Source organism: Schistocerca gregaria, chromosome X (genome assembly GCF_023897955.1).
Source record: "Schistocerca gregaria isolate iqSchGreg1 chromosome X, iqSchGreg1.2, whole genome shotgun sequence".
Classification (NCBI taxonomy): Eukaryota; Metazoa; Arthropoda; class Insecta; order Orthoptera; family Acrididae; genus Schistocerca; species Schistocerca gregaria.
The window spans coordinates 138202293-138219730 of NC_064931.1; the positions used below are offsets into that span (position 1 = coordinate 138202293).

General features: G+C 44.3%; 1 protein-coding gene across 2 annotated transcripts in view; it reads left to right on the forward strand.

Annotated features, from left to right (window-relative positions):
• Nucleotides 1–17438, forward strand: part of LOC126297737 (hormone receptor 4-like) — a 279280-nt gene that overhangs the window by 219189 nt on the left and 42653 nt on the right. For both annotated transcript variants that reach the window (XM_049988886.1, XM_049988885.1), the window contains exons 3-6: nt 1835–1952; nt 6794–7966; nt 15793–15941; nt 16568–16629. In XM_049988886.1, the coding sequence (XP_049844843.1) occupies nt 1835–1952; nt 6794–7966; nt 15793–15941; nt 16568–16629 (1502 nt within the window). The remainder of the gene's footprint in view (nt 1–1834; nt 1953–6793; nt 7967–15792; nt 15942–16567; nt 16630–17438) is intronic.

The following is a 17438-nucleotide window of genomic DNA, read 5'->3' on the forward strand; positions in this document are numbered from 1 at the left end:
AAATTCACGTTCTGGAACTCCTAAAATAACTTAGCTCAGCCACATTTGCAAATCTTGGGGAGAGGCAAATCAGTGAGTTGACATATTTTCCATATCTACATTCAGTAATGTCATATGAAATAATGTTCTGTGGTAACTCATCGTTAAGAAAGGAAGTCTTCATTGTGCAGAAGCGTGCTGTGAGAATAATATGTGTTGCTCGCCCACGATCATTTTGTAGACATCTTTTTAAAGAGTTGGACATGCTGACTACTGATTCACAGCATATTTATTCCCTCATGGCGTTTGTTGGAAATAATTCACTACAGTTCAGGAGGAACAATGAAGTACATAATTACAAAACAAGAAGGAAAAATTACATTCATTACTCCACATTAATGTTGTCTTTAGCACAAAAAAGGGTGCACAATGCTGCAACAAAAAATTTTGTTCTTTTACCCAGTGATATAAAATGTCTCACAGACAGCAAAGTAAAATTTGATAACAAAGTGAGCAAGTTTCTTTTAGACAACTGCTTCTATTCCGTAAAAGAATTCCTATTATTGTAATGAGTAGAAGGTGGTGGGTAGGAATTACTAAGTCACATCTGTAACCCTTTTTTTCTTTTTGTAAAAAAAAAAGAAATATTCGGAATGTAGCCGCATGTACAAATTAATTTGCGATGTGAATGTATAAATGCTCGTTCCACATCATGACGAGCTATCGTGCAAAATTATCCATGGAACAGTTATTAACTAATTAACTAGCCGCATTCAAGGTGGCCGGTGTACCAGACACGGTCGTTAACCCGTAGTGTGGATTCGATCCTGGTCCGGCTTATCTTCCTGTCTTGCGCCATACGCTGTATCAGCGGGTTAGCTACAATAGGACAAATACAGAATAGATTTAGATGAATCTTCCTGGCAACCAAAAATCGTGTACCGGGCCAGGCAATTGCTCTTCCGACTAAGCCTCCCATGCACGATTCACGAGCCGCCCTCAAACCTTTACTTCCGCCGAAACTTCTCTCCAACATTAAAAAAACTCACCAAAACTCTCTTGCATACCTAGCAGGCTTAGTTCAGACCCGCTCCTAGCCTGTGGTTAAGTCATTTTTCCGCAGTGTCCTTTCTCGTGGGAGTACTAATCCCGGTAGGCATACCTGGAAAGGACTATGTAGGAAACCTGAAGCATTAAAACCACTATCTTAACGTTTCTCTATTTCTTCCTACCCAGTCTCGAAACATTTTGGATAGCGACGTACACTCATTAGCAATTGAATTACAGACAGCTCACATGATGAAGAGAGAGCGCAACTGTCGTCACGGATGGTTTACTGAGCTTCTTCATAACTTCCTCGAAAAATTTCGAAACATAGGAGATTATTTTTTATAGCGTTGTGACAGGTGATGAAACCTAGTTTCATCATTGTGAGCCTGATACGAAGCACTCGAGAATGGAATTACAGTGTCTTTGGGCAGCTGAAACGGACTTCTACAAAGAGAATTCTTAAACTTGCAGAACAGTAGGAAAAATGTGTGCAACGATATAGAGTCTATATTGAAAACTGACAGAAAAATTCACAGATTAAAACTATGTGCATGGTTTATCCGAAAAGTAAAAACTGGTACTCTTCTTCTGTATGTACCTCGGACTTATTAATTTCTTGTTGCGGTTACATCACAGTTGTTACCTTCTACCACAGACGGAGAATGTAGTATTATTCCAACGTAGTTACGATACAAGACTGTAATATAGATCCTACGGATGAAACCCTCTTCTTTCCTTAAAAAGATCGTGAAACTGATTACAGTATTCTCATAGTACATAATACATCTGGTTTATTCTTTTAAAGGAGAGAGCGTGGCCGATACGAGCACGTCTTCGCCTGACATGGTTGGCCCTGTTTCTCCGTGCGCGAAGGGCACAGCTGAAATAGCCAGGCAGTCACCGAGTCCCGCCCTGAGAGACAGGTAAGCCATTCCTTTCTATAGCACTTTCTAATACACACACTCACCTTAGTGATAGCACTGTGCTATTTAATTGAAGATGCTAATGTATATTTGCTTCTCCAGTGTACAAGTAAGACCCTCCTCACAGATAATTTGGTCTATAATATTCGTATAATCAAGAAAAATTATATATGCTTACCCTACAAAACATGCCACCTCCGAATAAGGACTAATTAGTCTAGAGCGTTGTAAATAGTGTGGGCCAAGTGCCTGGCCAAGAGGAAACTACCATTACCAAACAAAGTACACTACTGGCTATTAAAATTGCTACACCAAGAAGAAATGCAGATGATAAACGGCTATTCATTGGACAAATATATTATACTAGAACTGACATGTGATTACATTTTCACGCAATTACACAGATCCTGAGAAATTAGTACCCAGAACAACCACCTCTGGCCGTAATAACGGCCTTGATACGCCAGGGAATTGAGTCAAACAGAGCTTGGATGGCGTGTACAGGTACAGCTGCCCATGCAGCTTCAACACGATACCACAGTTAATCAAGAGTAGTGATTGTCGTATTGTGACGAGCCAGTTGCTCGGCCACCATTGACCAGACGTTTTCAATTGGTGAAAGATCTGGAGAATGTGCTGGCCAGGGCAGCAGTCAAACATTTTCTGTATCCAGGAAATCCCGTACAGGACCTGCAACATGCGGTCGTGCATTATCCTGCTGAAATGTAGGGTTTTGCAGGGATTTATGAAGGGTAGAGCCACGGTTCGTAACACATCTGAAATGTAACGTCCACTGTTCAAAGTGCCGTCAATGCGAACAAGAGCGTACGGCGATGACGAATACACGCTTCCAATGTGCGTTCACCGCGTTGTCGCGAAACACGGATGCGACCATCATGATGCTGTAGACAGAACCTGGATTCATCCGAAATAATGACGTGCACCCAGGTTCGTTGTTGAGTACACCATCGCAGGCGCTCCTGTCTGTGATGCAGCGTCAAGGGTAACCGCAGCCATGGTCTCCGAGCTGATAGTCCATGCTGCTGCAAACGTCGTCGAACTGTTCGTGCAGATGGTTGTTGTCTGACAGACGTCTCCATCTGTTGACTCAGGGATCGAGACTTGGCTGTATGATCCGTTACAGCCATGCGGATAAGATGCCTGTCATCTCGACAGCTAGTGATACGAGGCCGTTGGGATCCAGCACGATGTTCCTTATTACCCTCCTGAACCCACCGATTCCATATTCTGCTAACAGTCATTGGATCTCGACCAACGCGAGCAGCAATGTCACGATATGATAAATCGCAATCGCGATAGGCTATAATCCAACCTTTATCAAAGTCGGAAACGTTATGGTACGCATTTCTCTTCCTTACATGAGGCATCACAACAACGTTTCATTAGGCAACGCCGATCAACTGCTGAATGTTTATGAGAAATCGGTTGGAAACTTTCCTCATGTCAGCACGTTGTAGATGTCGCCACCGGCGCCAACCTTATGTGAATGCTCTGAAAAGCTAATCATTTGCATATCACAACATCATCTTCGTGTCAGATAACTTTCGCATCTGTAGTACGTCATCTTCGTGGTGAAGCAATTTTATTGGCCAGTAGTGTACTTACACTGACGGGACAAAGGTCACGGGATACCTCTTGATACCGTATCGCACCCCCTTTGCGCCTGGTGTAGAGCAGCAACTCGACGTGGATGGACTCAACAAGTCGTTCGAAGCCTCCTACAGAAATACTGAGCCATGTTGCCTCTATAGCTGTCCATAACTGCGAAAGTGTTATCGGTGTAGGATGTTGGGCACAAACTGACGTCACGATTATGCCCGATAAATATTCGATGAGATTCATATCGGGCGATCTGGGTGGCCAATTCATTCGCTCGAATTGTCCAGAATGTTCTTCAAACCAGCCACGAGCAGTTGTGTCCTGGTGACAGAGCGTATTGTCATCCGTTAAAATTCCATCTTTATCTGGAAACGTGAATTCCGTGAGTGGCTGTAAATGGTCTCCAAGCAGCTGAAAATAACCATTTTCATTCAATTATCGGTTCAGTTGGACAAGAGGACTCACTCCATTCCAGCTAAACACAGGCCACAGCATTATGGAGCCACCACAAGCTTGTGCTGTGCCTTGTTGACAACTTGGGCTCATGGATTCGTGGGGTCTGCGCCACACTCGAACCCTACCAACAGCTCTTACCAACTGATACAGGGATTCATCTGACCGGCTATGGTTTTCCAGTCGTCTAGGGTCCAACTGATATGATCACGAGTCCAGGAGTGGCGCTGCAAACGGTGTCGTGCTGTTAGCAAAGGCACTCGGTCGGTCTTCTGCTGCCATATCCCATTAACGACAAATTTCGCCGCACTAACGGATACGTTCGTCGTACGTTCGACGTTGATTTCTGGGGTTAGAACTGTTAGAACTGGCAAGTCTACGCAAACGCCGCTGCTGTCGGTCGTTAAGTGAAGGCCATCGGCTATTGCGTTGCCCGTGGTAAGCGGTAATACCTGAAATTTGATTTTCTCGTACACTCTTGACTTTGTGGATTTTGGAATATTGAATTCCCTAACGATCTCTGATATGCAATGCCCCATGCATCTAACTCCAACTACCATTTCGAAGATATTCCATTTAAATCTAACATGCCGACATGCTGAATTACCTTGGGGGAGGGGGGTTTTAACCCTTAAAATTGAAATGGGAAAAAAGAAGTAATACATATTGCATCATTTGGACCCCACTAAATACCCGTTAACTTTAATCTAGACCTGGAAATGTTCCTTTGTTAGTTCTACAGCTTCCCTTGTCTCTGTCCATCTCTCCCTCCCCCTTCCTTTGTCCATCTCCTCCTCCTTCCCCCTCTCTGTCCATCTTCTCCTCCTCCCTCTCTCTCTCATCCCCCTCTCTCAGTCCATCACCTTCTCTCCCTTTTCTCTATCCATCATCTCCCCGCCCCTCTCTCCCAATCTCCTCCTTCTCGTTTTTTATATCCATTTCCTCCCATACCTCTGTCCATCTCCCCTACGCCCTCTCTCTGACATTGAGCGTTGTATCTGTTTATTCTAATCATAGACCAATAAGCCATAAATACAACTTTTCTGTTCGCTAATAACATTTCACTATTGTATATTTTCAAAATTTCAGAGAAAACCGTCAAGAACTTTCGAAAATTAATAATTTTGAACAAACCAACATTTAACATTTACATTTTTGTAATGTTTCGCCTTTTATTATATATATACGACATGTACACCAAATGGCGTTCCAATAGGTATATAAAAACAAGTGAGTATTAAATTTCAAAGCAATCTATGAAGAACTTTCGGAGGTTTGAGATTTTGAAGAAACGAACATGTACGTTCGTACTTATAAAAAAACTGTAGATGTTCCTAATCGGAAATCTCCGAAGGTTTTAGTTTTTGACCGATTGCACTGAAATTTGGTATACTCGCGTGTTTTTATTTACCTATTTTCTTAATATTACAAACTTCTAGTACTTGTAGAGGGGAGTGTGTACATAATATTTAGAATAGGAGCCCAGGTTCGGAAACGAACACGCTTCAGTTCAGATGTTTACCTCATTCACTTCTGCTTGAGGTATTGAATTAGGAGTGATGCAGTACAATTATTACGTAACGATTCGCGAGAAAACATAACGAAACATCCATTTATCGCTTAAGCATATTTGTTTGTGTTAAAACTTAAACATTACGTGTTTACATTATTCAAAAACAAAAAAGAACCCAGGATATTGTACGTACATAACAGCACTGATACATTACAACACGGGCTCGATGTGGCGACCACCAACGTTATTTCGTTATGTTTCCTTTCAAATTGTTAACTAGTAATTGTACTGCGTCACGCCTAATTCAATGCTTAAAGTAGAATTGGATGAGTTAAACATCTTAATTGAAAACGTCGCTACTCTCTCCTGTCTACAAGTTTTAGAAGTTTGTAACGGGAATTTCCGAACATCCTGCACATAACATGTGTTAAAGAAATAGGTACCTAAAAGCACGTCTGTAGTAGAATGGAACGTTGTGTCAAAATTTCAAAGCAATCCGTCAAGAACTTTCTGACAAGGGGAACTCCCCATCGCACTTCCTTCAGGTTTAGTGGTAAAGTGGCCCAGTCAATAGCCCTCCAAAAACAGGGGAAAAAAGGTAAATAGGAACAGTGAACGGTCGAAGCTCATGATATGCAACGTCGAGAGAACTGAATCGGCGTCGTGATTGTGTGGTCACGGTGTTGGACTGCAAAGCGAGGGAGCCGTGTTCAAATCTTCGTCGTGGCCTCTCCTTTTTTTTCACAAAATTTTGAACTTTACGTCCGGTCATTGACGCGTCTTTTCTCTTTCTGTAGTCTTGGCAATTGTCATGCTATACATTGGCTACAGAATATGATTCATGTGGTAAGAATATATTACCATCGCAAGTAAATGTGATGACTAGTGAGAGCTGGCGAGATGCCGCATAGACCTCTCACAGAGAGGAAAACAACAAATAAACGGGTGAACTCTGTTACAAAAAGGAATTAAAAAGTCAAAAGTTCCAAAGGGAAAGCAAGAGACATAACATGTGGTACTTGCGGCTGGTCCCGGCGGAGGTTCGAGTCCTCCGTCGGGCATGAGTGTGCGTGTTTGTCCTTAGGATAATTTGGGTTAAGTAGTGTGTAAGCTTAGGGACTGTTGACCTTAGCAGTTAAGTCCCATAAGATTTCACACACATTTTTTTAGAGTTTCATTCCCTCCTCATACATTGCCCATATCTAGTTCTGGTTCTCTGGAAGAAGCTGTAATACAGCGAAGAGTGTATTTTCAGGACCTCTCCCGACTCCGCTTTGCCAGAGGCGTCGAGGTCAGTGGCGGAGCCGTTGAAGGAAGAGGATCCCGAGGAAGCACGAATAGCGAGCCAGGGCGAAGGTGGCGACAATAGCGTGTTCGACGGCGGCGGCAGGACGGCGACACCGGCTGGGGGCGGCGGCGGCGGTGGGGGCGGCGGTGTGGGAGGCGGCGGCAGCGGGGGCGGCGCGGGCAGCGGCGGTAGCGGAGCCGGCGAAGAGCAGCCGGCGCGGCCCGCCGTCATCCAGCACTCGCCCGCCTTCTGGATGGCGGCCGCCGGCGTGGGCGTGTGCCGCATCAACGGCGTGCGGCCCGAGCTGATCGGCGGCGGGCTCGTGCGCTTCCCGCCGCACCACCCGCAGCCGCAGCCGTCTCCGCAGTACCACCAGCTGACGCCGCAGCAGCCGGCGATCGGCCCGACTGAAATGAAGCCGCCGTCGCGAGTGATGGCCGGATCGTCGGCGACGCCCAACGTGCTACGGCCGCCCCCGACTGTCATCATGGGCGAAGCCGGCGGCGTGCGGACGATGATCTGGTCGCAGCCCGCCGCGACGGTCGTCGAGCCTCTGCAGCACCAGCCGCAGCAGCAGCAACAGCAGCAGCACCCGCAGCCGCACCAGCCGCACCAGCAGCTCGTGGCGGCCGCGTCCACGTCGGGCTGGTCCACGTCCAGCTCGTCGACGTCGAGCGGCAACAGCGAGGAGTCGTCGGCGGCGCAGATGCTGCTCAACCTGGGCCAGGAGCAGCAGCCGCTGGCGCAGGCGCCGCCGCAGCAGCCGCCGCCGCCGCAGCAGCCGGCGCAGCACTTCCCGCCGCAGGTGCGGCCGTTCGCGACGCCGCTCAACATGGAGCGGCTGTGGGCGGGCGACCTGACGCAGCTGCCGTCGGCGCTGCAGCAGGCGCACGCGCTCAACCTGACGGCGGCCGCCGGCTCCGGCGCGAGCTGGCCCGCCGCGCCGCCCCGGGCCTCCGACGAGGAGTCCAAGTTTGTGCTGGGCATGCACCACCACCAGCACCAGCAGCCGCAGGCGCACCCGCCGCTGCCGCCCGCGCAGCACCACGACGACCAGGAGGACGAGGAGCAGCCCATGATCTGCATGATCTGCGAGGACAAGGCCACCGGCCTGCATTACGGAATCATCACCTGCGAAGGGTAACATCCTCACTCTATATATTTCCCATTCTTCGCCGCTGAGGCCGGTACAACACCATCAAATTTCTTTGTCAAAGATAGTTGATGGTGTAATAGGGAACTTTGTCAAATGTCGTCCAATATTTGATCAAATCTAGGGCCTCGCTGTAGATTTGATCAAAGAAGTCGCTTGTCTTCTGTTCACTGCAATGTGACATGTTACTAGAGTTGGGCAACACGATCCTTTTTCCCGATTCAATTCCTACGATTCTATCTCACACTGCGAATCGATTCCTACGATTCTCTCACGATTCATTCTATTCTGCGATGCACGATTCTTACGGAATGCAAAAAGTTCTACATCTTACTCACAGATGGCAGGACATGTCTGAAATTTTCAGTGGGGTTAGAATCGAGCTGTGTCATGATAAGACATGCCACAAATAGTTTATTTATGAGTAAACATGCATATGACGTTACAAGTGTGATTCTCGATTTATACGTGTAATGCCTTCATTGATGAAAGGTCTCGTTAGATTTGATTGCATCTATTGTTTTATTTCAGTATGCCAGGAAAGAGGAGTCGATTTTTGCGAAAGGTGGTGCAAAACTGCTTCCTGTATTCACACGCATCCTCCACTTGACTGCCATCTGGCGGTCGTTATCATTCTGCACGACTCGGCACGAATCGGAAGTTGCCTTCGAAGCTTAGCGTACTAAGAATCAATCAATCGTTGGAACTTGGAATCGTTACGGCTCGGAAACATGCAATCGTTCTTACGATTCTTTTGAACGACGATTCGTCCGTATCACGATTCGATTCTTACGATTCTTTATTTAGAGTCGTTCAAATGAACGACTCATTCACGAATCGCCACAACTTTACATGTTACAACATCTAGCGCTTAGCATCGCTGCAGCGTTCTGTCGTCTGTAGTGTTTTTATAAACATTGACGGTAAATACAATTGGTGTGTGCCGACAACTACAACATTAATAGAGATGTATGAAGCTGATAAGGCGCTTTACAACGTGAGGCACCCTGTATATAAAAATAGATTGAGAAGATTGTAGACCTGACCTGACCTAACCTAACCTAATCTAACCTAACCTAACATAACCCTCTCCTGTGTTATAGTGAGCCTGTCTTCTGCAGATGTAGCAGTTCTTAAGTGAATATTGTGTTTTGTGATATGAGGATACACTTCACTGAGCACATACAGAAATGTATGCTCATCCATTCTTAAATAATTGATGTACGTCTTGACGTCCTCCACTATAAGCTCACGTAACAAGTTTTGTTGAATGCTTTTATCGTGTCGTGGTAAAACCCACGGCTTCGTCCTGGTAAGTTTCCTTTTTTCCCCCTGCTTCTCTTCCGCATGCGCACACAGTGCAATTGTGGTACATGCAACTGCTGCGGTTAATAACAAGTTGTTGTTACCATCTTGAACTTTGACGAAAAATATGATGACAATGTAAACAGTGTAATACCCCTTCTAGCGCTACGTCAAAGATCTTTGTCAAATATATTTGACGGAATATTTGATCACCGGCCTAATATTGTTTCCCGCTTCTCGACCCCAGCCTCGGTACGGTACACTTCTTAAATGGACACGGACCTTATACCACTCACTTAAGTCGCATTACTCTGGGGCAGACATGTGCACGTGCGGCGAAAAAGGCTCCCCAACACACCGTCTTCTCTGTGGGCAATACGCAAATAGTAGACGTACGATGCACTTACACTACAAATAAACACATATACACAGCAATAAGAGGAATCCGTCCCTGCAGTTTATCGGTTTTATTCATGTTCACCCTGTATATGGCTTCTCGGACAATAGTACACTTTCGGTGTAGATGTAATGGGAAGGTCTATCTGTCCCAAAATGCTAGTGTCACGTCTGCCATTGCTGTAAGTAAGACAAATGTATTTCCAGTAGCTATAAAATAGGGGAAACAAAGTTTTGAGCAACATTTTTTGCAACACACTAAGAAAAAAATATGATATTCACTGTAGTTGGAAAGGAGTGTGGCTGCTAAATCGTTTGATTAATGCTATAGTCAGATGCGCAATCGAAATAGTAGGTGGATATTAGTGATAAATTTTGTGATTGCATCATTCCAAGGTAATCAAATCTATCAGTATTTTGAAGTTTCCTCAGCTTGTGACAAACAAGCGTCATCTTGGAAGAAACAGCCGACAGTGCGCATTCGCTTTCATTCCCTTTCTATAATAAGATACGAATGTCAACGGGACATTTGGTTACCAAATAAGCGTTAAAAATTGCAAAGAAGTGAGTGCTCTCCACACATAGCAATGACATGCATTAGACGCATGAACTACAGTGCGCTTAAGGCACAACTTGATTAATTTTCAGGTGGTTTTGTAGAAGTTGCACGTGTTCATGCGTGTGTAACCTGAATCCTCACTGTATCTCTACAACACCTTTGAAGCTGTTGTACTTGGCCCAACGATAAAATATGTGAAATATGAACCCAACAAAATCCTGCCAAGTACGGAAAATTATGTTTTATGGAATGGGGAGTGTTATTCTAAAGAATAAGTGACACTGGATGTTGTACAGCAAGCTGAAGAAACAGACGTTTTCATAATTGCAGACTTACAATTTGACAGTGTGCGTACAACTCTCGAAATGGCGACAACACCGATGTACAGAGGACGATGCCGTGACGACAAAACAATCTGTCAAGGGTAGCGAAGAAGTATTAAAGAAATAAAATATGGAACATCAGTCGAGAAACCCCTCAGTTAACTGTCGTCAGCCCTAGTGTTTACTGTCATCTCAAGCAACCAATTGGTAAGTAGGCAACACTTCTGCGCAGTACTTCAGAAAGTACATTCCACGTGTAAGTACATTGCGCTAAAAGACCGGCGCATTGCCAGAAGAGGGCAAATGTTCCGGATTTCCTGCACATATAGTTCTGGTGCGGTACGGATGAACAGATGCATTACACGGTCAGAGTGAAATTCCACACAACTGTAAATGTACTCCAAAGTTGAACGCAGAGCGGTACTATTCTCGATGGCAAAATGTCTAAATTACACAAAGTGTCGCCGTGAAATTCTGACGGTATATCGACCAAATGCAATGTGACGTTCAGCCGTAGTGCAGAGGTGCCAACAATTTTACAAAGATCGCCTAGACGTGGTTGATGCTGATCGGGAAGTCCAGATTTGGCACCATGTCATTTCCATCTTTATGGCAAGTTGAAAGAATACATGGGGAAAGAGCTGTTCTAACGACTAGGACGTCCCCATAGCTGTTCTCGAATGAATCCGTAACCAAGGAGCGGATTTCTACTGTCGGGGAACTGAACTATTGGTACAATGTTCCGACCGCTGTTTACAGAGACTTGGTGGCTACGGTAAAAAATAGTGTTTATGGATCTGTGTCACTATGAGGTCCAGTGCAGCTTTCAATAAAAGTTACTTGGTCTGCCATGATAATGTGTAACTTACTTTTTGAAGTCCCCTTGCAACAAATATGGGTTGATTGCAAGTATACTCTCCAGAGACGGACGGGAGGCATCGTGTTAATACACCCCCCCCCCCCAAAAAAATGTTTGCATCATCTCGGTTCCGAGAGTTCCTGAACCTAATAGAGATCAACATAAACATCATTTATGCCCTTTTCAAAAATGGTTCAAATGGCTCTGAGCACTATGGGACTCAACTGCTGTGGTCATTAGTCCCCTAGAACTTAGAGAACTACTTAAACCTAACTAACCTAAGGACATCACACACATCCATGCCCGAGGCAGGATTCAAACCTGCGACCGTAGCAGTCGCACGGTTCCGGACTGCGCGCTTAGAACCGCGAGACCACCGCGGCCTATGCCCTTTTCATTGCTCATGAAAACCACATATTGCATGTTACACCACCATACAGCGAGACCGCCGGCCGCGGTGGTCTCGCGGTTCTAGGCGCGCAGTCCGGAACCGTGTGCGACTGCTACGGTCGCAGGTTCGAATCCTGCCTCGGGCATGGATGTGTGTGATGTCCTTAGGTTAGTTAGGTTTAAGAAGTTCTAGGGGACTAATGACCACAGCAGTTGAGTCCCATAGTGCTCAGAGCCATTTGAACCATTTACTGTACACACCGGTACCTCTAGTACCCAGTACCAAGCCCTCCTGCACTGATCCATGCCTGTATTCGTCGTGGCATACTATCCACAAGTTCATCAAGGCACTGTTGGTCCAGATTCTCCCACTCCTCAATGGCGATTCGGCGTAGATTCCTCAGAGTGGTTGGTGGGTCACGTCGTCCATAAACAGCCCTTTTCAATCTATCCCAGGCATTTTAAATAGGGTTCATGTCTGGCCACTCTAGTCGAGCGATTACGTTACCCTGAAAGAAGTCATTCACAAGATGTGCACGATGGATGCGCGAATTGTCGTCCATGAAGACGAATGCCTCGCCAATGTGGTTGGACTATTGGTCGGAGGATGGCATTCACGTATAGTACGGCCATTACAGCGCCTTACATGAAAACCAGCGGCGTACGCCGGCCACACATATTGCCACCCCAAAGTATCAGGGAACCTCCACCTCGCTGCACCTGCTGGACAGTGTATCTAAGGCGTTCAGCCTGACCGGTTGCCTCCACACAAGTCTCCGACGATTGTCTAGTTGAAGGGTATATGCGGCATTCATTGGTGAAGAGAATGTGATGCCAATCCTGAGTGGTCCATTCGGCATGTTGTTGGGCCCATCTGTACCGCGCTGCATGGTGCTATGGTTGCAAAGATGGATCTCGCCATGGACGTCGGGAGTGAAGTTGCGCATCATGCAGTCTATTGCGGGCAGTTTGAGTCGTAACACGCCGTCCTGTGACTACATGAAAAGCATTAATTAACATGGTGGCGTTGCTGTCAGTGTTCCTCCGAGCTATAATGCGTAGGTAGCGGTCATCCACTGCAGTAGTAGCCCTTGGGCGGCCTGAGCTAGACATGTCATCGACAATTCCTGTCTCTCTGTATCTTCTCCGTGTCCGAACAACATCGCTTTGGTTCCCTCTGAGACGCCTGGACACTTCCGTTGTTGAGAGCCCTTCCTGACACAAAGAAACATTGAGGACGCGATCGAACCGCGGTATTGACTGGACTGTTTAGGCATGGTTGAACTACAGAAAAACTCGAGCCGTGTACCTCCTCCCTGGAGGAATGACGAACTGATCCGCTGTCGGATCACCTCCGTCTCATAGGCCCAGATGATGTATGGTTGTTTATATCTTTAGGTGGGTTTAGAGACATTTCTGAACAGTCAAAGGGACTGTGTCTGTGATACAATTTCCACAGTCAACATCCAGCTTCAGGAATTCTGTGAACGAGGGTGATGCAAAACTTTTTTTTGTGTGTGTGTATACACATGCGGGACACCATTTAGATAACGTAGGATTTGGCTCTTTGAGTGAGATATAGGGCTAGATCCAATTCCAAGTTTTAGTTACTAGTGGGGCTTCAGACTGGTATACCTCATCTGCACCATCTTTGCTTTCCCCCGCCTTTGTGTATATTAAGTTATGTTGTTGCTTTCAGCTGAGGCTCTGTTCCTCCTCCATGTCACTTTGACGTATTGTTTATGGCTGAAATCGCGATTATCTGCATCTTTTGTATATTGCAGTATATCACTTTTTCGCTGTCACCTCCGTGATAGAAGTCATTGGAGTACACTAATGAGGAGGTCGATTCGAAGGGCATCAGGTGCCAATCACGGTCATGAAAGAAATCTTCGTCAGCAATATTTTTTAGCAGGTGGTGAGGTTCCAGTAATTCTAAACCTTTCTGCAGTATCTCACTGAGGAGGACATGCGACATCGTCAACGATGCGCTGTTATTCGAATGAGGCATTAAACTTGGCTACTCCATTCCTACTATTTGAGAGTAGTGGACTACGCACTGGCACCGTCTTCCACTCCATCTCTGCTTTGGATTCCATGTTCACCAACAACAACGCAAACAAAACACTAAACAGCGCAAAATCGCACACAGTCGTCCACATGGTACAAATACATAATTGATAATTTGTTAACAGGCAGGCAGCGAGAAAAATCCAGCTCCACAAGGGCATTCTTTACAAAGCATTTATCAGTACGACATCTGAATGACAAAGCCGGCCAGAATCGTGCTACGGTAGGTTACTGAACACATCTCAAATATCGTTAACCACTTGCTCAGCATTCACAAACCACCTCCTCATACTAAAGAATGCCGTATTCTGTGTGTTGACATTTGGAGCATGTACTACCACCCACTCAACTACATTTACAGACCACTGAACTAACATTTTCTTTTCAGAGGTGGGTCAATATGCTATACAATGGGCAGTTAAAATCATAAAATCGAGACTATTCTCGTGTTTATTCTGTTGTTTGTTAAGGCAAAAGTATAACGAACATTACAAGTTCCCTGACACCCAATCTTCAAGGCGAATAACTTGACAATATTAACTGCTCCCGGCAGGCCATCGCCTTTGTGTCACATATATTTCAGACCAGCAAATTGTTATTATGACTTCTTTTCCTGAAAGAGCTTTAAATACTCAAAATAGTCAGAAACATAGGCGTAAGACAAAGAAAGAAAAACGCAGTAACATAGAGTTTAGAAAACAGCAAAATACCTTGTAAAACCAGTGAAGATACGAAACATGGAGGGAGATACGTGAGCACAATAATGCAGCACATTAAAGTAAATTAGCCATTTCTCGGCATAAACTTGCAGATGCATGTAAATACCATAGTATCAGTAACATGACGGTAGGAAATGGACTGATAACGTGCATCTCTGAAGGACAGTTTCCGAAGATGTGCAAAACACATTTACCTTTAACGATGATATTTACTGTAACTTCCACTATTTTCTATATACACGGTCCAGTCACATTAATGAGACGATATGTCAAAAGCATGAACTGCAGTGCGAACGTGCAGGAAAAAGTGTCAGTGTTGTTCTGGAAGGTACCGGCAGGGATGTGAAGCCATTCCGACTCCAGCACTTAGTTTCTCGGCTGAGGTTCCGTGGCACGAATAGCCCAATCGAGGTGACTCCACAGATTCTCGACTGGGTTTGAATCCGGTGAGTTTGGCGGTCAGGGGTGTACAGTAAGCTCAAACTGGTGCTCTTCAAACCACGCACGTACACTGCGAGCTATATGTTGCATTGTTCTGCTGGTAGATGCCATCGTGCTGACAAGGGAACCTCCCCATCGCACCCCCCTCAGATTTAGTTATAATTTGGCACAGTGGATAGGCCTTGAAAAACTGAACACTGATCAATCGAGAAAACAGGAAGAAGTTGTGTGCAACTATGAAAAAAAAAATAAGCAAAATATACAAACTAAGTAGTCCATGGGCAACATCAAGGGTAACGTCAGCACCGGAGCGCCGTGGTCCCGTTGTTAGCGTGAGCAGCTGCGGAGTGAGAGGTCCTTGGTTCAAGTCTTCCCTCGAGCGAAAAGTTTACTTACTTTATTTTTGCAAAGTTATCATCTGTCTGTTCCTTCGTTAACGTCTGTGTTTTGCGACCACACCGCAAAACCGTGCGATTAGTAGACGAAAGTACGTGCCTCTCCAATGCGAACCGAAAACATTTGATCCAGGAAAACACGTGATATATTGTATTTCTTATATGGTATTTTGCACTCCATTCCAAAATTAATTCCTCTTTCACCATACAACTAAAACATTTAGATTTTGTTTCAAACACTTGCTGTTCATAAGAGTGTGATAATTTCTGTACTGTCTTTTATTGCCAACTCACCTATTATTTAAATTCGTACATTCACTCAGAAAACTTAACTTATTTCTTCTTTTTTTATATAGGTGCAAAGGCTTCTTCAAGCGCACAGTTCAAAATCGTCGAGTGTATACATGTGTTGCTGATGGAAACTGCGAGATCACGAAGGCACAAAGAAACCGCTGTCAGTACTGTCGCTTCAAGAAATGCATTGAGCAGGGTATGGTGTTGCAAGGTTGGTCTCCCAAAAAGTTTTATTTCAGCAACTGCATCCAATACCTCATTCCTACAAGATAAAACCATAATTCTTCAATGAATTAATTTCATTCTACAAAAATGTAAGAAAAGAAATCCATTTTGTGAAAAACAGAATCAATAGTTATTACATGCATAGGGGTGATCTTTTCAGTTAAAGGTAGTACACAATTATATAAGACAATCAACTACACTGGTATTATTAAAAATTGTGCATACATCCAAAACCATCAAGTCTGTTAAAATTAACTGCAATTGTGTCAGGATATCTGGTAAGCTATGATCATGTATGTAAGCTCTTGGTGAAAACTCTGTCATCACAAGGGAATGGCTGAGTCTGTTTCTTCAGCATTCAGTGTGACTGATGCTTACATTTTGAAAGCAACTAACTTCATCTCCAACACCTTTGTGGGAACTGAAATCTGGATTACGGTACTTACTTCTAAGTCTTACCAATTTTTAACACATACCAACACTTCCATTTCCATGTTCATATCAAATTTGGTTTTTGGCACTCACCTTGTAATTCTGTCAAAATATCTTTTTGATGAAAGAATTAAATGTAGTTAACTCCAAGCTGACTGATGCTCTTTTGTTCTCCGTTAGCTGTTCGAGAGGACCGGATGCCAGGAGGTCGCAATTCTGGAGCGGTGTATAACTTGTATAAGGTATAGGTAGAAAGAGCCTCATTTAAACTGATATCCAGCTATAGAATTAAACTATGTAGCTCAAAAGCCACTAAAACATTACTTTAACATATGTACTTTAGAAACATTATTGTAGCCACAATGAATTACTCTGTATGACATGCTATTTTCAGTCATAGATATATAAGCAACTGTTAATTGCATCACCACCGCCATCTTCATTGTATGTATAAAATGCAAATTTTCCACTGCAGAGGATTACTGTAGCAGATTCAAATGGGTTATGTTTAAATGTGCTGCCTTATGTAAATGTGACAAAGGTTTTCTTGTAAATACGTAGATAGAAATACATCAATTTTATGATCCTATTAATTTTTTTTTTCATATTTCTTGCTTGGAATGGCCTTAACTATATACTCTTCATTTACCTAAAATACTGGGAGTGCATGTCATGTACACATTTACAGCATCTCATCTTCTGTACGAAATAAACTTGATTGATTAGTTTTAGACACTGTATATAAATAACAGACACATTCTATCTACATGGGTTTGGGTAAACTATTAAGTTATATGTAACACTACTGCCCACTCCTTGGTTCATAGCAGCTGATTATTATACTGTACATCTATATTTTTTATTCTATTCTTAAACAGCATTTTCTAAAGACCCCTCAGCCGTAACTGGCAATGTATTTCTATCACTTGTTGATTCAATTCAGTCATGTAAATCTGAACCAGATTTCAGCAAAACATCACATTTGCTTACCCTAAATAAACTTTCTTCCAATCCTTTTCACTGTATCTTATGATTATTATTAGACTGATTT